The sequence below is a fragment of the Pongo abelii genome, chromosome 1 (genome assembly GCF_028885655.2).
Source record: "Pongo abelii isolate AG06213 chromosome 1, NHGRI_mPonAbe1-v2.0_pri, whole genome shotgun sequence".
Lineage (NCBI taxonomy): Eukaryota > Metazoa > Chordata > Mammalia > Primates > Hominidae > Pongo > Pongo abelii.
The window spans coordinates 173,435,882-173,462,501 of record NC_071985.2 but is presented as its reverse complement, the minus strand read 5'-3'; the positions used below and the strand labels follow the sequence as shown (position 1 = coordinate 173,462,501).

Genomic DNA, 26,620 nt, shown 5'->3' with positions numbered 1-26,620 from the left:
ACAAGCTTTAATTCCAGCAGTGCTATTTGTCTTGAACCACCACCCCCCACCCTTGAAAAAAAGGAGCGGAGGAAGCATCTGAAGCAAAAATCAGTAAAAGGAGACAGTGACAAGAGATCAAAATGCATTCAGCAGTCATTTTAAGGGGAGTACCAGTGTAAAGAAAATAAGCCCTTGGAATCAGCCAATTAATCACAGACCTTCCTTCCTCCCACTGTGTGAGTGTTGCCACCCCTGTAAACCACTGACTCCATGCACTCCCACCATCAACTTTCCCTGTCACGTTCCAGACAGACTCCTGTGTCTTCAAGACCAGTACATGTAAGTGGCCAGTTGAGAGCTGTGATTACTCACCCTTTCTGTAATGTGTGCCCACAAGATAAACCATCCATGCTGACCGCAGTGGTCTACCCTTGAGGTCATTCCTTGCAAACATCCTCATTGCTTAGCTGAACCTCTCCTTCTGTTCTTTTTCATGAAATTCACTTCATTTAGAGCCACTTATACTCATCACCTGTTATGCATTTCAGAGCCTATGATTTTTGTATATAACATTCTCCCATTCTATTTTATTTTGTAAGAGTCAACTTTCTGTGATTTTTTTTAGCTCTATTTGGCTTTCTGTCACCATAAATAACAGTTTTGCTATTTGCAAAATAAAGCTGATTATCATTATTTTGGTTTCCAGAGGTTAGGAAAAACTGAAATACTGTAGATGTTCAGAAGTATGAAACCATCCCATTTCTTGGTGCATTCAATTTAGTTTACTTGAGTTTTTTTTGTTTTTCTGGAATACTAACATTTCATGTTCATTGGGGACAAAAATAAGAAAATTTAATTAAGATGAAAGAAAATATGAAAACATTGATCTTGTTATCCTAAAATAACCTATTTTAAATTACTTACTTATTAACTATTTAATATTATGGTTTCTATTCTCTTAGTCTTTTTGTACATATTTTAAAATCATTTTATACTTTTAAATTACAAAACGTATTATACAATGCATAAAGTTTTATCTTTTTAGACCTTTTTCCTATACCCAAAAATATGTAGTAAACTTCTTCATTTATCATTTTTGTAGGCTGCATAATTTTCTACCTAACAGAATATATTATAGCTTATTTTACCAGTCCTCCAGACTTGAATATTTAGGTTTTCTCCATTGTTTTTAAGAATGCTGCAACTGACATCTCTGTAACTAAATGTTTGCACAGATCCTAAATTATCTCCATAAAATAAAATTAGAGGCATATAATTGTTCAGGCAAAAAGTATGCCCATCATTTAGGGTTCTGATACATAGTAATAATTTATACTCCCATCAGTAGTGTCTGAAAACTCAGGGTTTACATTTCTTGTATATAAGGAATCTCTTGCCATGGATTTTAGTTCCATTTTAGTTCTATTTAGCTTTCATCCTCAGGCCTCTTATAATCCTACTTATTTCACATATGGTCCTGATATTATCAGCTTTTTTTTTAGTAGCCTTTTGCCCTTTGCTGCTTAAGCATGTGTTTCTGGATGAGATTCTGATTCCTAATTAAATAGATTCAGATTACTGATTGAATTTTCTGAGTATCCTGTCCCATATGTCAATGTCCCTCAGAAAGTCAACAGAAAACTTTGGAATGGTATAATAATTAATAATTGAAAGAAGAATTCAATTAAGAATATGAAGTTGGCCCTAACATTCATTATCTTTATTGCCACACCAGGTTAACAATACATTCTTTTTTTTTTTTTTTAAGAGTTTTTTTGACCCCTCCAGAAGAAAAAAAAATAGAATAAAACAAAAATAGATCAGGTTCTGATTAATTATAAAACCTCTGGTTCCAATCCAGTTTGCAGAATGATACCATGGATATAAAAGTCAAAACATTAGCTGAAAATTGTAATTTTTTAAGGAAATTATTTCAATATAAGATACACATCATTTGACTCTCCTGTTCCTTACAGAGTGATCCAAGAACAGGACCTGTTACTTTCCATCCATTGTCATTCATAGACCCCTTGAAGCAACCTAGTGGTTGGTAGCAGCGATCTTTGTGCAGATGAGGACTCTGAAGCTCAGAAATGTTGTATAACTTGTTTAATACAAAGCGCATACTCTTTGTATTCCATCAGACCATATCCTATAGATACATATACATTGCTAGGGAAGTACACTATGGCAACTGAGACACCTCTCACAAGGTGGTATGGTTTATAAGAAATAGCATTACACATTTGTCATCATTGCTTGGTTGAGTGTCCAACACAGAAATAAAAATAAGCAGGGTGCCCTCTTTGGTATGGAAATATTCTAATTCATTTCCCCAGAGAATGACCATACTCACCGTATTATTTTGCTCTACTTATTTGCTTTTAATCATAATATATGTCTGTTTACTTTTTATAGATATAAAAAGGTAGATAAAAGAAGCGCTTTAGCTAGATATAAAAAGCACTTAAGAGCATGAATTAAAAGATACTTCAATAATGAAGTACAATAGATTAAAGAATACTTTAATAGATTAAAATAACTTGAATTAAAAGATACTTAAATGCTGTTGTTATTGACACAAAGGTTTAGGCTAACAAAACGCATTTTCCCAAATATCTGTCTCACCTCCCCCCCACAATTTTTATTCAGGAATGTAAGAATTGGGCTTTTATAAAAGCAACCAAGGGCTAAACATCTACTAAGTTCTTAGAAACTTTGAAGGATTACAGAACTCTCTTTCTATAATAAGGTTTACCTGTTTGACTGATTTTGTTCAAGATGGCATTTCATACTGGTGTAAACCTAAACAAAAATGTGTAAGATTTATCTCATAGAAAGACGTGCCTGTATGTAATTAATTTCTCACTCTAATTACTATTTATGCCTTTACTTTTTATTGTAAACGTTCTTGTTGGAATAAACTAGAAATAGGTTGTTTTTTTTTTCTTTACACTAACATAACTCATGAATAGCAATGAAATCCATGCTGTATAATATTCAAATGAGAGATCAGGAAAGACAAGGCTTTTAGTTAAATCAGTAATATTCTGTGATTGGGAAAATTGCCTTGAAAAATACACACACACACACACACACATACATACTACTAGAAAAAGTTTGAGGTTCGATTCAGAGTGTGGAAGGTACAGTGTCTTAAAAGAGTTTCAGTTGCAGCATTTAGGCAGATGATCAAGAATATGCAAAAGAAAACAAAAGAAATCATAATTATAGTTTCCTAACAGAGGTATTTGATCCTCTGCAGTGAACCATAAAAAACTAGCATGGGATCAGAATCTTGAGTAGCATGTATTTAATTGTATGCATTTCAAAGAAATTTGAACATTTTAAAAAGTTATACCATATTAAAAATTGTATATAAAGACATTTTCTATAATATTATAATAATTTTACAAATGAGGAAACAGGGTTAGAGAGAGTAAGTGAGTTACCAAAGCCAGTGGCTAGAAAGTGAGAGAGGCAGAATCCAAGTACTAGCCTGGGATTCCCAAACCAAGGACTGTTCAGCTCAGCCACAAGTGGAAATGGATTCTTATGGGGCTAAGTGATTACCATTATTCTAAAAGCTAGTATCAGAAATAGATGACAAGAATTTAAATGTATATCAAAATATCTCTTTGGTAAATGTTAGTGTCCTCACAGGTAAACAGAGGGCACCCTCAAATTAGAGTAATTTGAGAGGATTTAAAAGAGGGACTGTTCACAAAATTAAAGTCATAGAGACGTAGAGAAATCACAGGGAGAATGTGACCCTGGGGTTTGTAACAGCTGGGCCTGTAGAGGCGAGGGAAAAGTGCAGTTACTGGATGCCCAGAACAGAGGGCTGTGTGGAGACCGCACAGTGACCCTGGAAGAAAAGGGCTGCACTGTTAACCCTATTCTCCCTCTCTCTAATCTCCTGCCAGCCTCACCATTGGCTGGAATCAGAATCAGAGAGCAAGGGAACCTGTTGATGTATTCTGTAGAAGGCCACATCTCTAAGCTCAGAGGAGGGTGGGAAGGGATCTTCAGAAGCACTTGAAGACATTCAACTGAGCCACCCAGCCTGGACTATTCAGAGCCGTCTGCAGACTAGAGGGCAGTCTCTAAATGGTTTGTTCAGATTTGCTATGAAACAAGGAACTTGCATCAGAATGTAAATCAATGATGTCACCAAGTGTACTGTTTAGTTCAGCTGTCATTTTATTCATAGCAAGATGTTCTCAATGAGGGAATCGGTGTGCTGGCTTACATCCTGGGGCAAACTCCTTTCACCACAGACGGGCCCTTTGAATAGCGCTAAACTAGATTCCTTGCCCTGTAGGTAATGATAAAAATGCTGGAATCCCTTTCCTTGTTTTGATTTTCCTACCTTACCTTCTGCTAAAGAGAAGAAAACGAGTATTTGTCTGTACCTATCCTGAGCCTGTCACTGTGCTAAGGTACTTTAGATGACATTTAATTCTTGCAAGTTAGATTATTCACTTCATCTTTACGGACAAGAAACAGGGCCAGAAAGTTTAAGTAATGTGCCTGTGGTCTGGCAAGTGAGAGAACCAGTACCCAAATTCAGATCTGATTCCAAAGTCCATGCCCCTCACTGTAGGCTATCCCAGTACTGTGCTTAAAATTATCTGACATTAACACCAAGAAATAAAGCAGGGTTGTTGGGGGATTGCCTTATATGGAGACCTATGACTATGTTCTGTATACATATGCTATTCATGATTCCTGGGAATAGATACAACCCAGCTCCCACCAAATCAGATAGCACTGTTTGTGAATACGATGTTACTCCATGTTTCAAGGCCTTGTGGCCCAGCCAGCCAGGTCAGAGATGAATTCAGTTTGTTTCGAAGTGGCTGTTGTCTGTTGCCATCTCTTTTTAAACCTGGGAGGTCAGGAAGAAGATAGGGAGAAAGAATTCATGAGAGGGATGCATTTCCTTGGAAATGTTATTAATTGGCTGGGCAAAACAAGAGAAGGAAATAAAATAGCTGCTCCTTACTAAGTAAAGGCATCTTCTTCCCTTATCTCATTAAAAATTAAAAGCATTCTTGGTTTAAGTAGGGCAAATTAGTAATTAAGTGCTATATAATGAACTTGTGTAAACAGAATATTGGAGGGGAAGCCAAATTAATCACTCTGCTGGCTTGTTTTTGCCCCCATTAATGCACCTTTTACTCAGGTCCTTCCTGTGATGCTAGGATGCATTTTCTGCTCTCCTCCGCTGCTGGAGATTGGGTGGGCTGTGATAGTTGGGCTGACAGATGACAGTGGACTAGATCTGGAAAAGTCGTGCGTAGGGGCCTCGATGGCCGTTTCATTTTTTAAGCCAAGGCTCATCAGCACAAGCCTACATGTGACAGGAACAGCCTTAGACAGTAGCAGGGCAAGGAAGAATTAGAAACAATGTCGGTACCCAAGGAACTCCAAGTCTACTGGTGGGGGGAGGTTGGACACAGATGGATACAGTTATGAAAAAGTCTAAGGTGTAATGGCAAAGACTATTTCCTTGGACTCAAATCTTGGCTCAACCACTTACCTTGGGTGAGTTACTTAGTTTCTCTGTGTCTCAGAGGCCTCACCTATGAAAGATAACAGCAGAAAAGATTCCATTGCAATTACTCTGCAATGGAATGATGGAGCATTTGAGGAGTGACTTCCACTGTCTTAAGAGGGCTGAGGAAGTCTTCCAGAGGAGGCAACCTTTGGCTGGTGACGGAGCTAGAACTCAGGGCACCGTGGGACCCCCCCCAGGCCTATGCTCCTCATCTTTGCAGTATAGTGCCTCCTCTGAAAGCGGAAGAAGGAGCTTGGGCCTCAACCCGGGACAAATCTCTCTCCATTTCAGCTCAACATAGTAAATATTAGTAATGACAGCTGCATCCTCAGTCTTGTGCTATGTTAGCAACTACCTGCCAAGTATGTGGGGTGAGGAGTAGAAAGAGTAAGTGAGCTGAGTCCATCACAGGCAGGGTAAGAGGAAATCAAATGGAGCAGCAGAAAGTAGCCCTCTAAGTCACCTTGCTGAACCTCACAGTGATGGCATCTCCTCGGCTTGCTAGCTGTGTGAACACATCTGGCTGGGCAAGCTACTTAATTTCTCTGAGCTCAGTTCCATATTAACTGACCCCATTGAGTTTCTGCAAAGATTCTGTGAATGAAAACACATTTAGCACAATGCCTATTCAGCAGAAAATTACTATTATCATTCCCTGTGTTCATTTGATCTTCACCACAACCCTATGAGGTAGCTGGCATCATTGTGCCACTCTATTAAGCAAGAAATTGAGGCACCAAGCTATTGAAAAGCTCGCCTAAGGTCACCTAGATGGCTAGTGGCAGAACGATGGTTTAAACTCAAGTGGTCTGGCTCCAGCCCTGCCCTCTGCATATCCCCCACAGCCCTGTGCTTTGGAGGGCACCTATAGCTAGGTTTGCATGTCACATGCTAGAAATAGGGTAGATGCTTCTCAAGGATGTCCGGACCTCTCACTCACTACTGAGGAAGAAGTTATTTCCTTCCGCTTGAGGGAATGGTGGGGCAGAGCCTTCAGCTGTGGTGACCCTTTGACAGGTGGGGCAGGTAGAGCAGGCACAAGTGACTCACCAGGGAGCATTAGCCCTAGGATGCAGTAGGAATGCAGCTGCTGCACTGATCTTAGTTTTGATTAGTGAACAGAACAATTTATTTGTCATTCATACTCTGCTTCCATAAAGGATTTAAGAAAGCTTACAATAAGTGACTAAATAGTTACTGGAATAAAACTCACAAGTTAGAAATCATGTAAAAAGAGGAAAATACACATATATACACATATAAACATAGGAAGATACCAGCAAAGGACAAGGTGATTTGATTATCAGGTAGGAGAAAAGTACTAGAAAAGTATTAGTACTAATATTTGTATTCAAAGTACTGCCAAAGAATGTTGAAAATCAGATTGTTTTAATTTTGGATTGGTGAGTGCCACACCAAATATCTATGGGACAGATCTGGCTTATCTATGGATCTCTGACCTGGACTAGGCAGTTATTATTATAATTTTTTTAAATGAGGTCTCGCTCTACTGCTCAGGCTGGAGTGCAGTGACATAATCATGGCTCACTGCAGCCTCAAACACCTGTTCAAGCAATCCTCTAGGGGGTTACTTTGACTGAACTTCAGGCAACCAAGGCAAAACTGGGAAAAGTGTCAAGTCATATGGAGTCAAAGAATTATACCAATTCTTTGAAAGGGACCACGTTTTTCCTTACACCAAATTCTAAAATCATTATTTCTTTAAAAATGAACTTAGAAATCCTTCCATGGAACTCTTATAGAAGAAGGCAGAATTCATTATATACCACCTTGCTGAGAGCCCAGATCATAACACTGAAACCTGACTTCGGGTCTAAGATAGGCTGGGTTTATACCTTTTTGGAGATGTCACTTGACTCAGGGATAGAACCAAGAATACCCAGTTTGGTAGATAGATAGCATGTCCCTTCACCTTTTTCCATGAATATTCCTTCCCTTGGCCTGCTTTCCAAACAAAGCTGTGTTACTGACCTAGGAGTGTCTCATAGTACCTCAGTACTAAAGCTTTTTACCAGCCTGGCATCAGAGAAGTGCTAAAATGAAGCACCCATCAATCGAAAAGGGCAACAGATGTTGAAGCATATCAAATATCAGTAAACAGCAAGCCCACAGAGACTGCTGAACTTAGCATCCTCATAGCAAAAATACCCTGTTGCCTTTAAGAGAGAACACTGTGAACTTTTATAAACCACATTAAGTGATGTATTTTTTTCTCCATTCGGACAATTGCTACCCTATGAAATATTTTCCCTGAAAGATGGTCTGCTATCCTCTATTATTTTTTTTTTAATCTCTACTTTTTTAAGGGCAAACTTAATGCTCACAGAGTGTTCTAGGCTCTCAGCCCTAGAAATATAGGTCTCCAGAAATTGAGAGGAGTTTCATGTTCAGCTTATCTAGTACCCTCTCTTTTACTATTAGCAGTATGATTCATATTATAAGTAATAAATCGGGCTGTATTTCAATCCTGTAGCTGTGCACTAGATTAGTCCCTTTACCTCTCTAAGCCTGCTTACTCATTTGTATAAAAATAAGACTATTAAGAACACAAACCTCATGCAATTGTTGTGAAAATTAAATCAGATGATATGTATAAAGTATTTCCACAGTAACCAGTATGAATAAACTCTCAATGAGAGGTATACAAAATTATAGCAATATTTATGATGATAACTATCATTACTATTAGCTGACTATAAATCACATGCTGTATTAATGCTTTGCATATATTACTGAAAGATGGCTGGGCTGGTCCTTTGCCTGTTTGCTCTCAGAGAGTGCTCCTTCCCCTGCTTTGCTGTGTATTACACTTCCTAGGCTCCCTTGCACCTGGCATCTGAGCAGGCTTGGCCAATGGGAGGTAATGGTGGGAGAATGACTGATGTGCAGGCAGAAGTCAGGTCATTTCTCCCTTCACTACAGGAGCAGCTGCATTTTCTGTCTGATTCCAGCTCCCAGCCTCTTTCAGGTCCCAGTTCTGGCCACTCAGCTTTTCTTTGGTTTCCATTCTATACTGACATTCCTTGTTCCTGGCTCTGGTCACACCACTGCCTCCTGTCATCCCTTGATTCCTAAGATGGGTAGCATCTGTCTGCTGTCAGTAACCTCTGTGTGGCTTCAATAACCTGTTGGGCTTCTAGGTTTCTTCTGTCACCAATGAAACCAATTTCCTTTTTTTTTTTTTTTTTTTTTTTGAGACACAGTCTCACTCTGTCACCCAGGCTGGAGTGCAGTGGCACGATCTCGGCTAATTGCAAGCTCTGCCTCCTGGGTTCCTGCCATTCTCCTGCCTCAGCCTCCCGAGTAGCTAGGACTACAGGTATCCACCACCCCACCTGGCTAATTTTTTTTTTTTTTTTTTTTTTAAGTAGAGATGGTGTTTCACCGTGTTAGCCAGGATGGTCTCGATCTCCTGACCTCGTGATCCACCCACCTCGGCCTCCCAAAGTGCTGGGATTACAGGCGTGAGCCACCACGTCCGGCTGAAACTAATTTCTTATATTTAATTCCTCCTGTTCAAAGACCTAGAGTAGGTCTTTGGGCTACCTAGCTGGCTTGACTGGTAGTCCAGCTACCTGACTGGATTCTGACTGATATCACTGCTTTTAACTACTAAAAGAAAAGGTAGTCCTTATAGAGAATTCACTTCTCCTCCTCTCACTGTTGGAATGAGCCAAGCCAACTGGAGAAGGGATGGCTGGTTATCATGGAGAGAAGTTCACTTGGACTAAAGCTCAAAAGACAATAAATTGACCTAAGCATCTTTGATGAATACTGCCTATACACCCAGCTGAGTTTGGCATTGAGACCAGGAGCCTCAGGTAGCTTACCCCCTCTCTGAGGAGACAAGATTCAAGTACAAGTCATAGCCAAGCACACTACAAGATAGTGTCTAGTCAGAAGGAATAGGAACTCCTCTTTCTTGAGCCAGAGCCCTGGACCATTCACCATTCTAGGTAAGTCACTATAATAGATATGTGATTTTTTTCATATGCCAAATGAGGAAATGGAGGCTCAGAGAGGACAAGTGATTTACCCAAAGTCACACTGCAATTAAATAGTGGTCTTAGCAACTTAAGTCTGTATGTCCTAGAACCTGTTTATTGGACTCATATCTGTTCCTCAAAGTTTTCTAATCTTTTTGTCAGTTTCAAAGCAGATAGTAAGAAAACTACATACATAATTCATATTGCCTTGGTCTTGTAGAAATGACCTTACAGAAACAATATTCAACCTTATTCACCTAATTCGCAGAACAGGTTTATGTGGAAAGTTTATTGTGTTCATTTTTTACAGATGAGAAAGCGGAATCAAAAAAGTGAAGGAACTTACCCAAGTTCATACCGAACATTCATATTCAACCTGGAATTTGAATGCCGGTTTTTCTCTCCCCAAGCTCATGCTCTTTCCACTTGGGGACGTCCAAGAACTGGACCATATGTAGTATAGGACCAAGTGTTTTTTAGAATTTTTTTTTTTTTTTTTTTTTTTTTTTGAGACGGAGTCTCACTCTGTCGCCTAGGCTGGAGTGCAGTGGCGCAATCTTGGCTCACTACAACCTCCACCTCCCTGGTTCAAGTGATTCTCCTACCTCAGCCTCCCAAGTAGCTGGGATTACAGGCACCTGCCACCACACCTGGCTGATTTTTGTATTTTTAGTAGAGACAGGATTTAACCATGTTGGCCAGGCTGGTCTTGAACTTCTGACCTCAGGTGATCTGCCCGCCTCGGCCTCCCAAAGTGCTGGGATGATAGGCGTGAGCCACCTCATCTGGCCTAGACATTTTTTTAAAAGGTTGGGGAGCAAGGCCAGGTTCCCCATCTTCCAGGAACAGACAGTTGAGTTAGAGAAGTATATATAAAGTGACCTGAAACCAGAGAGTGCCGTTGCATAATCTACTCTCTGGTAGTGACTACCAGCAGGAAGGAGTAGCCTGGCTTTGTGTAAGAAATGGGGCTTGAAATGGGCTGGAGTGGAAACATTAACTTAGGACAGGCAGAGAAGCAGCAGGAAGAGGGATTTTTAGATAAAGGTGCTGGTGAGAGCAAAGGAACAGATGCAGACAGAACGGAGATCAACGTTAACTCCTGGGAAGGGTCCCAGTTCAGGAGTAGTGAAGAAGAAAGTTGGATAGATAGGACCACAGTTAATTACAGGTGGGGGTTGTTAACCACAAACAGATCAATTAGGAATTTGATCAGCAGTCTTGGGAGTACTTTTTGCTCAGTATTCCCTTATCCTTTAACTGTCTTTTTAAAAAATGTTGCAGGCTGATAGTCTCACTTTAAAAAAAAAAACATTAAGTCCTTCTTAGATAATACTACTTCCTGCTTAAGAAAAATAGCTTGTAAATTAGTTCAGCCTGTGAGTAATAATAAAAGTTTATTACTTATCTCTCACAGTTTTGAAGAGTCTAAAATACAAGGGAATACTCTTTAAATGCCCCTAAAATGCTATCCTCTTTCACTGCAGTTCATTTCTGTATAGGGTGTTATAAAATCACACATTTGAGAATTTCAAGATGGAGAAAGCACCTTCTGAAGCAATGTCATTGAGAGATGGGGAGCAAGCCGCTTTCTACCAGCTCAAAATCTACTCCCTCCTCCCTCCCCAGCCCCTCCCTGACAGCTTGGCCTAGAGGAGCCTGTGTGTTGGATAGAGTTGACGGCAGTGAAATTCCTACCAAGTTGGCCCTTTCAGTTTCACCTGTCAGCGTCTCTGATGAAGAGGGATCTTGACAAACCAGACTGGTTTGGATAATTGGACTACAGCAGTTGTCTTCATCTCAGTAAACTGACTAACCACTACAGAGGCTGGAGGAGAAATTTATAGAAAATCCTAAAATGGAAATTGAAGCAAGTGTTTCAATGACTAGGAAACAACAGGCTTTAGTGAGGTTCCAGCATATTATAGTATGGTGGGGTGCTGGGACTCCTGTCTTCAAGGGGCCCCTAAAAGTGATAGAGGGGATTCATTTAGTATGTGCCAGCTGCCATTTAAGCACTTTGTGGTTATTGGCTCACTTAGTCCTCACAATGGTCCCATGAGATCCTGATATTAGTTGTACCTTGCACACAAGGAACCTGGATCACCAAGAGGCCACGTGCTTTCCCAAAGTTACATAGCTGGTAAGAGGTGAAGCTCAGATACAAACCCAGATTTTCTGACTCTGTGGTCTGTTCACTGTAAATACTGAAACCCATCTCTATAAAGCTCCTTTGGGAAGCTCATCTTGGTGAGGCCCACCTCTACATGGCCCTACCCCCATGTGCCCATCTCTTGCACCGCCCTTAGATGTTGCCATGTTTGCTGATCTCACTCAAGTGTGAGCTTCCATATGAGGGTCCAAGTCTTACTCATCCTTAGCCAGTAGTCAGTGCTGGATACATGTGTGCTGTACCAGACTGGAGGTGAAGTTTTACAGAGACTTTGTAATCTCCCTGAAGCTGGCTAAGAAGGCAGCCGCCTGTGACTAGTTACACAGAAACCCAGCCACTTAAAGCAGTGGCACTGCTGGGGATGGACTTAGATTTAAAGTCGCTAGCAGGTAAAATCTGACCTGTGTCTCCAGAAACAACTTTACTTGTGCACATTAGCTGTAACTCTAAACTGCTGCTTAACGGTTCTCACTTGCTCTAATTTTTCAAAGACTGACTCCCCAGTCATTAGAATCTGTTCTGTTACTAGTAACTCAGTGTATAATCTGGAACAAGAGGTCTACCTCTTTGGGCCACAGTTTCCTCATCTTTAAACTGAAAGAATCAGATTCTGGTTTTCAAAAATGTAAAGCAGTGGAAACTTTGGGAAGCCAATATATAAAACAGAAGGTGAACTGTGTCTCTGGCTTATCCATTACACCTTCTTTCCCCACTGCCTGGCAGCCTTGGAGGGTCTTTGCTGAACATAAGCACTGGACTAGATCTTTCCAAAGGAAAAACTCAAAATATTATGATGTTTAATAATGATACTTAATAATTCAATAATAAAGTAACTTCAAAATAGCCTAGCCTACCTTGAGAAAAGCAGGTTGGAGGGCCCTCACCATGGGATCACTGTGCCTGTCTGTGTTACTGTCAAACATTGTGTGTTCCAGGCAGGGAGGGGTGTCAGCTCAGCCTGATAATGTACAGTGGACTGGGGAAGCTAAAGCCTCTGGGCCTCATTCTCCTTGGCTGAAAACAGACTGCGTGTCATGGCACTGGTGAATTAGAAATTCTATCCAGCCACTCTTGGAGATTGATTTTCCGTCTGGGGATCTGACCTCTTGCTTCACTAGCAGAGGGGATCAGACTGTTCTGGGAGGAGTCAACGAGCTGGCCCTCAGAAAAGCCTTCTCTTTCTTTTTTGTTCTTTTTTTTTTCTTTCTTTTTTTTTCTTTTTTTTTCTTTTTTTTTTTTTTAACTGTATGTTTCAAAGGGAAAGTCTGATTACTTTGGGGACTTAACACTACCAGTTTGAATTCTTCTTGGTACTTAGGGCCTTAAGATATCCATACACACCCACATCCGTCCTTTGTGCTAGAAGATTACTGAAGATTTAGTTCCATTTATGTCATTGGATTTGTAAAAAACCCCTTTTGGATTCAAAGATGAAGGCCTCACTTACTTTACTTTTGTCATTTTCACAGACCCCTTATGCAGATGCCTCCAGAGTAAGAATCTTGCTCAAGTGATTTTTGTATCTCCTATGGCTAACAAGGAGCCTGACATAGAGTAGCTGCTTGGTAAATATGTGTTCATTCATTCAACAAATACCTCCGAGGTACAGCGATAAGAAAAATAACTATAGTCCTAATACTGATCACCTCTGCAGTTGACTGGAAGAGACAGTTAAAAAGATAAGTACAAATAAATATATCTTGGGTTAAGTGCTATAAAGGAAAAGAACAGGTTCAATGGAGGGAAAAATTAGAATTGTTGATACATGAATGGAAGTAAATGACCCAGACTTCCAACTCTAAATCTCTGTCTCATTTCACCTGTTTGTAAATAATCATTGCTATTATGTGAAATATCACAACTACTGTCATTTCTTGTTTACCCACTACATTCTAAGCTTGGTGCTGACATCTTTGTATTTATTATATAAAATTACCCTGCCAGTTAGGCTTTCTTATCACTTATTCCAAATGCAAAAATAAGGTCCAGGGAAGATAATTATGTAACTTGTTCATGATCGGAGAGCTAGTAAGTGTCAGAGATGAATTGAACCAAAGTTGGTCTGACAAAGCCTCTGTTTTAAGCAAAAGGGAAAAAAAAATTCTCATTAACTCCAAGGATTATCATCACGAGTCCAACAGGGTTCCCAATTTGGGAACTACTGTATCATTATCATATGGCAAAAGGTCCACTATGTTAGATGAGAGGACAAAAAAAAAAAAAAAGTGGGGGGAGAAACTTTGCTGTAGAGTGGGAGGGAAAAAGAGGAAGACAGTCTTCTTGCATGGGCCGTCTTATCAGCCTAGCAATAATAAACTATCACCATAGCAACAGGAAGTCTAATTGATGGCAGATGTTGAGCCACTTTAAAAGCCACGCCAACTGAATGCCAAGCTGATGCTGTAAACCTCTCTCCTCTGCCGCAGCTCGACTAATCATGCTGTGGTCATATTGGAGAGACCCATTTTTAAGGGTGGAACAAACTCTGGACTTGGCATCAGAAGACTTGAGTCTGAGCCTCACATCTGCCTGTGCTGAGCTCTGTTGCCTTGAGCAAGTCAGTTCATCAAAAGTAGAAGATAGTTATCATTAATTTTATCATCATTATTACTACCAGTAGTAGGAACTCTCTGAAATTCAATTTCACAATCTAAAAGATAGATAATATTTGTGTAAGCATCGTCAGAAGGTTTAAATGGAATAAAAGATGTGGAAGTGCTTAGTAAACTATAAAGTAATTCACAAATATAAAATATTAACACCAAGAGACAGCTTGACGTGCTAGAAAGAGTTTGCATTGGAATCAGACAGATATGGCTGCTTACAGACTGCTTCATCTGAATGCATCACTTACATGCTCAGCCTCAGTTTTCTGTCAGTAAAATTTCTTAGTGTAAATCTGTAAAATATTCTACCCATCTTACAAACCTGTGGCTTAATTAACCTCTCTACACTTCAGTTACTCCTCTGTAAGATGGAGGTGGCACTGGCACCTCCCTCATAAGGTTGTTGTGATGATTAAGTAAGTTAATACAGGAAGAACATTTAGAACAGTGCCTGGCACAGGCAGTGTGTCATACATATTAATAGTGGTAATGGTAGTGGTGGTGGAGAAGAAAAGGAGGAAGGAGAAGAAGAGGAAGGAAGAGCAATTGAAATCATATACGTGCATAGAACTGTGAAAGCTGGTGGTAATGGTAGTGGTGGTGGAGAAGAAGAGGAAGGAGAAGAAGAGCAGTTGAAATCATATACGTGCACAGAATTGGGAAAGCTGGCCAGGCTCGGTGGCTCACACCTGTAATCCCAGCACTTTGGGAGGCTGAGGCCTTGAGCCTAGGAGTTTGAGACCACCCTTGAGCCTAGGAGTTTGAGACCACCCTGGGCAACATGGTGAAAACCTGTCACTACAAAAAATACAAAAATTAGCTAGATGTGGTGGTGTATGCCTATAGTCTCAGCTACTTGGGAGGCTGAGGTGGGAAGATTGCTTGAACCTGGGAGGCAGAAGTTGCAGTGAGCCAATGTTATGCCACTGCACTCCACCCTGGGCAACAGAGTGAGACCCTGTCTCAAAAAATAAATAAATAAATAAAACAAAATACTGAAAGCTTCATGTGATACAAGTGAGGACCTCCATAGTCAATGTCAAAATACATTTGGTCAGTTCGTGGACTGGTTCACATGTCTTATCAGTTTTCTCAAAGTTTCCATTGTCTACCTAGCCTTTTTTGTCATGCCCAGTATGCATGCCTGCTCTGATCCTTGGCAATGAAGTTTTCAATGGGAAAGGGAGAACCAGGACAAAGAATTGGTAGAAACCATGAGAAATATTTTCTCAGAGACCAAGGTCTCCACAGGCCAGGATTTCTCAGAGTCTTCTTTGATATATTAAAAAGTATTTCTGGAAAAAATTAGTTTGAAAACTGCTATGATGTTCAAGATAACTAGGTGTCTTTTTTTTTTTTTTAAAGAGATGGGGTCTCACTGTGTTGCCCAGGCTGGACTCTAATTTCTGTGCCTAAGAAATCCTCCCTTCTCAGTTTTCCAGGTAGCTGGGACTATGGATGCACTTCACAGTACCCAGCTCTAACTAGGTGTCTTCATAGCAAGGCATCTGTTAAGACTTTAAAATGTAAACATGCATTGTGAATCTCCCAGGTTGGGTAGGCATAGAGAGTATGGTGTTTCCCAAATTTACTTGATCGAAGAATTAGTTTTTCATGGAGCATCTTACTTTGCTAAAGTTTCAAGTACCAAAATTGGGAAATGCTGATGTAAGCCCACAGCCAAGACAATCAAGCATTAAGCACAGTACCACAAAACAAGTTTGAAAACTCCTACTAATCCTTCCATCAATTCATGTATCTATTTAACAAATTAAAAGAGTTCTACATGTGGCAGTGACTATTTGCTAGATGGTGGAGAAACAATGACAAGCAAGACTAGTATATTCTCTACCCTCTCAGAGTTCTGGTGGGCCTACTGGGGAGAGGGAAAAGTTGCCCACCAATTTTATTGCAATGACAAGTGAAAAGATGGAGAGGACAGGTGCCATGACACCGGGAGCAGAGGCTTCTTACCCAACCTGGTGGGTCAAGGAGAGTTTCCCAGGGAAAATAACTTCTAAGTGGAGACCCAAAGGAGGAGTTACAGCTGTAGGACACATAGGAGCTTGCAGCACACTCACCCATGCATTCCATGTTGTATCCTCATGACAACCTTTCTTGGTAGATGCAATGAGAGTGGTAAAAGTTACTAAGTGGTCATTACGACCTAATGAGTTCCTACTCAATGAGTCAGGCACTGTGCTAGGCATCTTACAAATTTATTGTATTTAATCTTGATGGCAATGAGCAGTATCCTCAGTTTACAAATGAGAAGTTGAGGTTCGTGGGAGATAAGTGGTTTCCCAACGCTGTACATGTAGTTAGTACGAAACCAGGACTTTCAGATCTGCCTGATTCCAAAGCCCATTACATTGTGGTCAACCAGTGCTGGGCCTGGACCGTGGCTGGTCCATAACAGGATTTTTACTAGTCAGAAATATGGAAGAGTAAGCAGAATGTCATGAGTTCTTCCTTAAGCTAATTTTTTTCTTCTTAAATGACTTATATTATCCTGAGATGTCCCCCTCCCAACCATTTGATGTAGAAAGTCCTGTGGGTTTTTTTTTATATTACTTGTCAGAGAAAACTTTGAGCTTCTTCTTAGCAAAATAAAAACTTTCTAACCATATGTCAGTCTCCCAAGTCATTTTGGAAGTGTTGCCATCTATGAAATCTAAAAATCATGGAAGTTCTGTGTATGCAACTTTCTAGAACATATTCATTCTAAAAGTGAGAGAAATATGAACCAGCACATTGCCGTGAGTTCTGCTGGTTCAAAATTTTGGATGAGTTGCTGAACGCCGTGGGCACCAGCAGCCAAAAATGGAGATAAAATAAGATCAAGTGTCATCTTCCAAAATGTACAGACACACCACCAGTGACATTCAGGCATTCTACATCCTGGTTTATAAACACCCTTTTTCTAAGTTTTAATAGATACTAGAAAAGTACCTAGCATTAAACCTGGGTTTTCATGAACATTTTTCCCTAGAAAATTTTAAAAAGAAAGAAAAGTTTTTTTCCCAGAATTTAGAGAAATATTTTATGAGTAATCAATACTATAGGTGGTACTTGGGAAAAGAAAATAATTGTGAAGATAGGACCTGAATTACTAAAATGTGTGAAATAGTACGATAATATGTATAAAAGTGCCTCATGCATAAAAGGCCCCAGTAAATGCTTTCTTCCTTCCTGATTCACATGGTGAGCAAGTGGCGGGGGCCCAGGACTAAACCTCATAGCATCAGACTCCCAGTCCAGTGCGCCTTCCAAGATGCCTTTCAATTGTTTTCTTTCTGTCCACCTACCTCACACTGTGTCCTTCATCTCTCTGTCTAGCCCCCAGGAAAAATGCAGCAAGTGCAGGTATTTCTGAAATGACGAGTGGCTCGCAAAAAGGATCTGATGAGTGTTAATAATAAGCAATGTGTACCTAAGAGTGTAGACACTATTAGCATTTGGAAAAATAGGAATCTGAATTGAGAACTGGAAGGGCCCTTAGAGATCATCCCACACAAACCCTCTTTTTACAGATGAGGAAGTTGAAACCCAGAAACGGGAAGTGCTTTGTGCATGGCCAGAGAGCTCAATGCTGATCAAACCAGGACAAGCATCCATATGAAACACGCAAATGTAAAATTACATGAAAAAAAAACCCTTTACCTCCAGATATGCTGCTTTCCAGAAAAGTGGTGAGGAAATACCACAAAAATACCTTTACTTCCAAAAATTTGAAAATGTTGAAGGTCATGCTTCATTTTGTGCCAGGCAAGAGAACATTGTACATAATTGTAAATCACCATTGGAGGAGGTGGTCCTGGTTGTATTCTTTTGTTTGTTTGTTTGTAATACACATAACATAAAATTTATTATCTTAACCATTTTTAAGTGTACAGTTTGGTGGTATTAAGTTCATTCACGTTATTGTGCAATCATCACCACCATCCATCTCCAGAACTCTTTTCTTGCAAAACTGAAACTTTACCCGTTAAACAATAACTCTGCATTGCCCCCTCCCCCAACCCCTAGCAACCACCATTCTACTTTCTGTCTCTGTGAATTTAACTACTCTCTAGATACCTCATATAAGTGGAATCATACAGCATTTGTGTTTTGTTGACTGGCTAATTGCACTTAGCATAATGTTCTCGAGGTTTATCCACGCTGTAGCACGTATCAGAATTTCCTTCCTTCTTGGTTGTATTCTTAATGCAACATAGCTTGTTCTCTGTGGTCTGCTGATTATAACCATCATCGCTGTGAAGACTTTGGCGTGCTTAACATTTTTGTGACTTCTTTCCAGTGGGGGAAATAGATAGCTCAGTTGTGGATGATAGCAGCAATGGGAAGCAGTATTTGAGAAGAAATTAAACTCTCTTCTTCCAGTCTTTTGCAAGTAGGTGACACAAGAGGTAAACAGAATTGCATGCTGTGCCCCTCCACATCACCCCCTATTTTCTTTGTTTCTTCTGCCCAAGTCTTCAGTCAATCACAGAGAAGCAATGAGAGTTGAAGATGTTAAAAGTGGGTTTTCAAATAAGACAGCCTTGGGTTCCAGTCCTACCTCTGAAACTTACTAAATATGTGATCTTGGGTAACGTGATTAAACTCTCTGAGCCTCAGTTCTGTAATCTGTACATAGAGATAATAATACTTTTATCAAAAAAGCATGCCTTTTTTTCCTTCTGATTGATGAGATGCTTTCTGTATTTTTTCTGGATTTAAACATAGTTTCCAAAGTTAAAATATTAATACTACTTTTCCCTGTCCCATTGGGTTGTTTAGAAATGTAATGTGATATATGACATTTTGGCCTCTCTGAGATGTCTTGTTCCAGCCCAAAGATTATTAGGGAACCTCATGTCATTTGAAAGGAGAGAAAGCTAATTTATTGATAAGGTTCTGCATGTCATATGTTATCATTTTTTTCTCATCAAAAACACTGAGTAGAACTCTATTATGGTACTTGGTCCTTTACTTCATAATTTTCTATCTTCCCAGCTAGTCAGAACCATGCCCACCCCGCAGTTCCCACCCCTTGGTCAGTACCTAGCATTATGCCCAGAAAAACTACAGATGCTTCTTCACACTCCCCCCAACCCCCACAGCCCCATTACCAAAGTGTTTCTATAATGCTCTGGGAATCAGCATCTCAATTCCCCCATGGCCTCATGGTTAAACATACCATTCATTTGACCTCTCAACTGTGACAAAGAAGGAAGCCTGGGTGTAGAAACTGATTTCAGCTCCCCTCTGAAGTTGGGCATCTCTCTTTGCTGACCACTTGGGAATTTTTTTTTCTTGCTTCTGACCCACCTCTCCCCTTTCTTTTGATAAACAGGACAGCTGTCCCCAAAGAGATGAATCCATTACCTTTCACCAGAGTTGAATCCGTTTTCCATTTCATGTTTCTGTTTAAAGAGAAAGCCCTTTAAAAGTGCAGCGCATACACTGAGCGCGTGTACTTAATTTTTAATATGTGTGTGCCCACAGCCAAGAGAACAGAGAACCTTAAATAATAATGAAACTGAATTGTACATGTTGTATGTTTTATGTGGCACTGATTCCTAAATATACTCTTAGCAGCCAGGTATTATTTAATACATCCCCATTAATCAAGCTGCCAAATCTAAATGAAACCCATGTTTAAATATGTTTAATAAGATTATAGCTTTTGGTTGAATATCAAACTAACATAGCTACATTTTTCCTTCCAGCCAGCTCTCATTTACTGTCTTACATTTTTACTCTGAGAGCTTTTGTACTATCAAGCCAATCTTGATTATAAACAAATTATACCACAAACTTTTAGTATCGTGAGCTTCAGCTGAGTCCCTCAGTGTAAATGTTAGGAGAAAGAACAGTTCTGAGATTTTTTTTCTGGCTAAAAAATGATATTTTTCTTCTTCTTGGGGTGAGCCTTTGAGTTTAAAAGGAAATTAAAAATTCTATTAGAGACACTAAATTGTTTGTAGCTTCTGTATTAAATGATGTCTGCCTTTTGCATAGTTATTGAAAGTGTTTCATATTAAATGTACTTTTTCTTTTTGACGGTTCAGGCTGCTGTTAGTTTTGCAATAGTGACACCTAGGGGCTGTAGAGAACATTGCATGGGCTGCTAAAATCTCAAAAACAATCACTGCTCTTTTGACATGGATAGAAAAAGTATTTGTGGGTCATTGGGGCTGATGGAGAAAGAAGGCACATGGTACCCTGGGCAAGGTAGGTTTCCAGTTCTATTTACCAGGCTTCCAATTTGCAAACAAAAAAAGGAGGTAAATAAAAAGAGGTTTTTATAAAAATAAAGAACTATCTGAACTTGGAGTAACATACAATATTCTAGCAGATTTTTAAAGTTATTAATAAAACAACATCATATTTATTAACACGTTTAATTCTTGTTCTTATTTGCAACAGTTTGCCTGCTGTTCTTGCCTTTGTAACAGGCATGTCCCGTGTTGATTGCAGAGAAGTGGTGACTGCATGTGGTGTTTCGACTTGTTGTTCTGTGCGAATGTCTCACTTCTCACATCTCCAATTCTTCTATTTGCCTTGTTCAATATTCTATATCCATATTCATCCTTATAAAGTTGTCATTGAGACGTTTAGCCTATTTGTTCTCTCCACTGATATCATTATTTCTTCTAGCTTCTCAGAGCCCTTACATTTTCTCCATGTTTATATGTCTTGAAGCTTTTAAATTCTTGATCAAAGCAATCATAAATGTGTCTGTTAAAGCACATTAAAATTCTTCGATTATATAAAAACTGACAAACAAGTCTTATAAAACTGTTTTTATACTACATTAAGTTCAAAATAGGTGGCACATGTTTAACTTTGTACACTGTAGAAATTCTAAGAATCATTTCAAAAAGAAAAAGCAAATACAGTGCACAGCAATGCATATAATTCTTATAGACTAGTATTACCTATCTGTCATATCTCTCTGTAAATAATGATGGTGACAATGATGATAGGCAACGTTTATTGATGTTTTTTATATGCCAAGCACTGTTCTAACCACTTTGCATGAATTAACTCAGTCACCATGGGACAGGAACTGTTATTCACAGAATGCTTCTGTGTTCCAACAAGGAAACTTCAACAAAGTAGTGCATGAGCTTATCACAGGTCATGTGCAATAAGAGTTTATGTTATTAGTTTTTCCTTGAACTGCTTAGGAGTCAGTGTCACTTTTCTTAGCCCCATTAGCCTGCCCTCCCTTTGGAGTGTGCACATCTCCTTTACTGTCTGATACTTGTCTGCTTTCCTCACTGAGTGTCTCTAGCTTTGTCTAGCAACACCTGCCCTCATAGAACTTACATTCAGTTGGGAAGATCCTAAGAAACAGCAATCACAACAAGTAATATTGATTTCAGGTAACAAGAAATGTTATAAAAGAAAGCAAAGTGATATCAGGCAGCAAAAATGGAATGGCAGACTGGGTGTGAAGGGCTGGCTTTGTGAGCAGGAGAGAGGCCCTCCTGAGGAAAGGATGTTTGTGGTGAGTCCCAAATGACAGAAAGGATAGCAAGTGCAAAGGCCCTGGAGTGGGAATGAATTGAACATGTGTGAAGGAAAGCAAAAAGAGCAGTGAGGCTGGAATGTGTTGAGTAAGGAGAATACTGTGGGGCTCCTCTCTCTTTCCTCTCTCTGCTGCCAACACTTGTGTTTTCTGTCTCAGACTCTAGTTTCACTGAATTCAAAGAAATGGTTTGGAATTGCAAAATCCTGAGATGTCATCCACTGGGAGTGCTGGGGATAGGGGGACACGTGCAAGAGAATTGGCCTAAGAAAGGTTACACCCTGAGTATCTTCCATATATACCCATGGCTCCACACATTTTTATCTTGCAAAGTCAGATAAGATGAACATAAGGCAGAAGTGGAATCCCAGCACAGTTCATCCTCAGTGCTCCACAGCACAGAATAGACCTTGGATATCGTACTTCACACAAGTTTGGTGACTCTTTTTTTATGTCTGCCTCTCCACTAGACTGGAAATTGACTGAGGACAGAGCTTATGTCATAATCGTTCTTCAGTCATTTTTCTTTCTTGCATTCATTTTATCAGTAAATGCTTCTTGAGTACCATCTGTGTGCCAACCACTCGTACTAGGCCCATCTATCTCTGCTTGGATAAAATTCCAAGCAAGAAAGATACAGTCCCTGCTTTCAAGTTTCCAACAGTATTGCAGAAGAGGAATACCATAAAATAGCATCATACAGTGTGCTATGCCTCAGCTTTGGGGAGGCAGAGAAAATGTTCCAAAGGAAGTGACAGTTGAGTCCAGTCAGGACTTGGAAGTATAAATAAAGGTGAGTATATGTCTGTATGTGTGTGTGTTTCTGTGTGTTTGGAGAGGGGTATGCATGTGTAGTGGGCCCGAGATGGGAGAGAATGTGTGCAGAATTTTAAACCTTGGGAACAAACGATTCATGAACTCAGAGGTGAACTCAACTGTGTACTGGATGAAAATGTGAACGAATGAGTACATGAATGTATGAATGAATCAGTGAGTGAGTTTTTCAGAGGCAGCTCATGAAATGGAGATTGTATTAGCTTGTTTTTACACTGCTGTAAAGATACTACCTGAGACTGGGTAGTTTAAAAGCAAAAAAAGATTTAACTGACTCACTGTTCTGCATGACTTAACAGTCATGGTGGAGGGTGAAGGGGAAGCAGACACCTTCTTTACAAGGCGGTAGGAGAGAGAGAGCAGGGGAAACTGCCACATTAAAACCATCAGCTCTCATGAGAACTCCCTCACTACCATGAGAACAGCATGGCGGAAACAGCCCCCATGATCCAATCACCTCTCACCAGGTTCTTCCCTCAACATATGTGGATTACAATTCGAGGTGAGATTTGGATGGGGAGACTGAGTCAAACTATATCAGAGGTATAAAGCCAAAAGGCATTTTTATTAATTCACCCTGAGAAATCACTATTCCAAATTCTGCCCATTATTTCCATGTAGGCAGACTCATATGGAGACCTATATCTTTATCAAAAATGTGCTTGTCAAGTAGATTATTCAGTGACTTATTGGGAGAAAGGCTAGGCATTCATCTTATTGTAGGGATGGCTTTATCAATGGAACTGCGTATAGCTGATGGCCAATATTTATCTTTATCCTGAACATTGCTTAGATGAGAACTATGGGGTAAACAAATGGGTGAAAAAATAAGTTAAAATGTCAAGGGTGTGCATAGAAGAGAGAGAGGTTGTTAATGTGGTCTAGATGCCAGAGGTGGAGAGCTGGCTTGGAAAGTAGGGACTAGATTCTAGTCTTTGCTGTACTACTATCTTGTGTGACATTGAGCAATGAGCCATCTTCAAACCCATAAAGTGGAACTATGCCAGGCAATGTCTAAATTTAGTCTCTATCAGCTCTAGAATTTTGTGTTCATCTTAGTTATACCTGCTGAGGAGGGAGAGGTATTGAATGTATATGGGCACCAGCTGGGCAGCTTCCTCATGGTCCCTGAATGACAGCTTTGTCCTGGGGCACTCACTCCTCCAGAGTACCTTAAGAAGCTGTCCTAATCTGCCATACACTTGGGAGGGTTCTGGCTGTTAACCACCTATGTTGGACACACTGCTGCTATTCTCCTTCCCCACTTATATCTGTTATTCTAAAGTGACCTGAGAAGTTGGCTTTTCCTGATGTTGCCTTTTCCTATACTCCACGTAGGGAGCCTCTGCTCAGAGGGTTATTCGTAAAGATTAATGAGATACATGTAAAGCAGCCAGAACAGTACTTGGCACATGAAAAATAGTTTGTTACTATTTGTCATAATTATTCCTGCAGCCCTTCATTATTGCCTTTCTTCATCAGGTATTTTCTGCCTTGTTCTCCAACAAGCACAAGGGATACAGGGGTAAATAGGATACCATCTCTGTCCTGAGGGGTTTTGTCCAGTGCTATTTACTGAGTGCCTTCCATGTGCCAGGCACCAAGGTTAAATCATTAAGCCCCCACCACAATCCATTGCAATACTCATTATACCCATTTCATCTTCCAGGAAAGTGCATCCCAGAACAGAAAAGTCATGTGACATTCCCAGCATCACACAATTAGTAAATGGCAAAGTTGGAATTGGAGCTCCAGTCTCACAGACTCCAAATCCAGTGTTCTTTCTACCATGTCACCCAGCTACCACAAGGCTGCCATTGCACAGTTTTGAAAGGACAAAGAAGCAGCAGTGCATGGTGGGAGTCAGCATAATGGGAAATAAACTCTCCTTCCCTGGGCATCTACTTCTAACTTGCAGAAGAATAGGAAGGCTAGTCTTGTGAGCCCAGCTCCCAGCAGTCCTTGCTTTAGCCCATCTGAAAAGGATCTCTCTTTAAAAGCAAGGAGCCAGAAAAAATAATTCATACTAAAAACAAACTCTGTCATGAGTCATTTGACTTTGCTTTCCCCTGAACACATAGTTTATGTCTTGGGTGAGCTAAGGCTAAAGGAACATCTGATATGTTTTAGGCTAGCAGAGCCATTATTTAAGGAACTTCACATCCAATGTGTGCCCATTGGACCCTATGGTTTAAATCAAGTCTTCTGCTTATGGGGCCTGACAATTTGTTATTTTTGTTGTAGTTGGATTGGAGTGTGATTGTGTACGAGTTTTATCAAGATGACAAGAATCACTCTGGTTCGTGATTCAAAAGTTCTCAGGCTGTTGAACTAGCCTGTGCAGTAGTTACTCTGAGTATGTGCGTTAGACAGGAATGTGTGTATGTGCGCACGTGTTCAGATGTGTGAGCACTTACAGAAAGAGAAGAGAATGAGAGAAAGGCAGATTCCAGCTGAGCATGTTACCATTCCTATCAGCAGAAGAGCGACCCAGCCCTGGGGCTGGGTCAGAGGATTTCTCAGTCCTGGGGGAACAGCAGATAACCCCGAGCACAAAGCAAGTGTTTCTGTCTCTGTTGCCAACTTGCTTTTCTTTAGATAATTGAAAAATGACAGGAATACACTTAACTCTGTAAAAGCACGAACAATGTAGGAATATAGAGTAAAAGCAAAAGGCACAAACCTCTCCTGATCCCAAAAGTAATCACTATTATGCGTTTTGTATGTCTGTCTTACCTTTTTGATGTATTCACAGACATATATATATACATATATATCATATAGTAGAGATTGTATAATAGAATACTATACTATTTAAATAGTAGAGGATGAAAAAGAGATAACTTTTTTTATCTACAAGATGCTTTGGAATATATTAATACATATAAAGCTGCCCCATGTCTATTACATGCTGACAGTAATTCCAGAATCTGCATACGTAAAAAACTGTTTAACCAATGTGTTGATAGACCTTTAGGTAGTTTCTAGTGTTTAGCTGTTACAGAGACACAAAGATCATTGTTGGTGTAGTTCTTTATGTACAAATATGAGGACTTCTTTTAGAGAAATACAAAAAAAAGTGGAATTTCTAGTGGAAGGATTTGTGCATTTAAAATTTTGTTAGCTGTGGCCAAAATGTCCTCCAAAAAAGCTGTCCCAATTCGTATTCCTGCCAGTGATGTCCCTGTGCCTTTGCCAACGCTGGATATTGTCAGTTGTTTAATATTTTTTGCCAATTTTGGGGCAGAAAATGACTGCTCATTGTTCTTTTCCTTTGCCTTTCCCCATTGCTAGTAAGAATGAACATTCTCTTTATACCCATCAAGTACTTTTCTGTTAATGGCCTATTAATATCTTTTCTTCATTTTCCTATAGGGTTGTTTGTCCTTTCCTCATTGATTTAGAGGAGTTCTTTATCTACTCTACATACCAATTCTTTATCTATCATTACATACTGAAGACATTCTTATAGTATGTCCCTTCTTATCTACCTTTGCTTACAATATCTGGTACTGGAGTTTTAAAACTTCATAAACTTTTATCTGTGAATCTCTTTATGACATCAGAATTTCTTGGAAATGTTCCCTTTAAACTATTTCTTTACTTGAAGCTGTGTTTTTCAGACTGATAATATTTTAGACTTTTATGTGCCCAAGAGTAAACTAAGGACTGAGGAGGTGAGTGTTTTACCAAGGGCAAAGCTGAGATCAGAACATACCAGGCTGGCAGGTCCCTGTGTTTGTTAAAGACATTCTTAGTAATTTTATCATTAATTATGGGGAAATCCTAAAACTCCATCAGGATCAGCGACAGGCAAATGAAATGCAGCAAGAAGCTAGGTACTGAGCATGCAGCCTGAAGTCTTCTGAGCATTGGATCATAACCAGATTCCTCTACTTACCACTTGACTTTGAGACATAACTTTGCTGC

The 26,620-nt window shown here is 39.8% G+C and overlaps 1 protein-coding gene across 23 annotated transcripts in view; it reads left to right on the top strand.

Annotated features, from left to right (window-relative positions):
• Positions 1–26,620, top strand: part of FGGY (FGGY carbohydrate kinase domain containing) — a 492,018-nt gene that overhangs the window by 382,037 nt on the left and 83,361 nt on the right. For 3 of the 23 annotated variants that reach the window (XM_054533868.2, XM_063712142.1, XM_063712141.1), the window contains one exon: positions 13,195–22,734. The exons of 18 other annotated variants lie outside the window; for them this stretch is intronic. In XM_054533868.2, coding sequence (XP_054389843.1) covers positions 13,195–13,222 — 28 coding nt within the window. In that variant the 3' untranslated portion in view covers positions 13,223–22,734. Of the gene's footprint in view, positions 1–13,194; positions 22,735–26,620 lie in introns of those variants that run through there. 2 more of the 23 variants (XR_008514556.2, XR_008514551.2) reach the window with 1 other exon arrangement.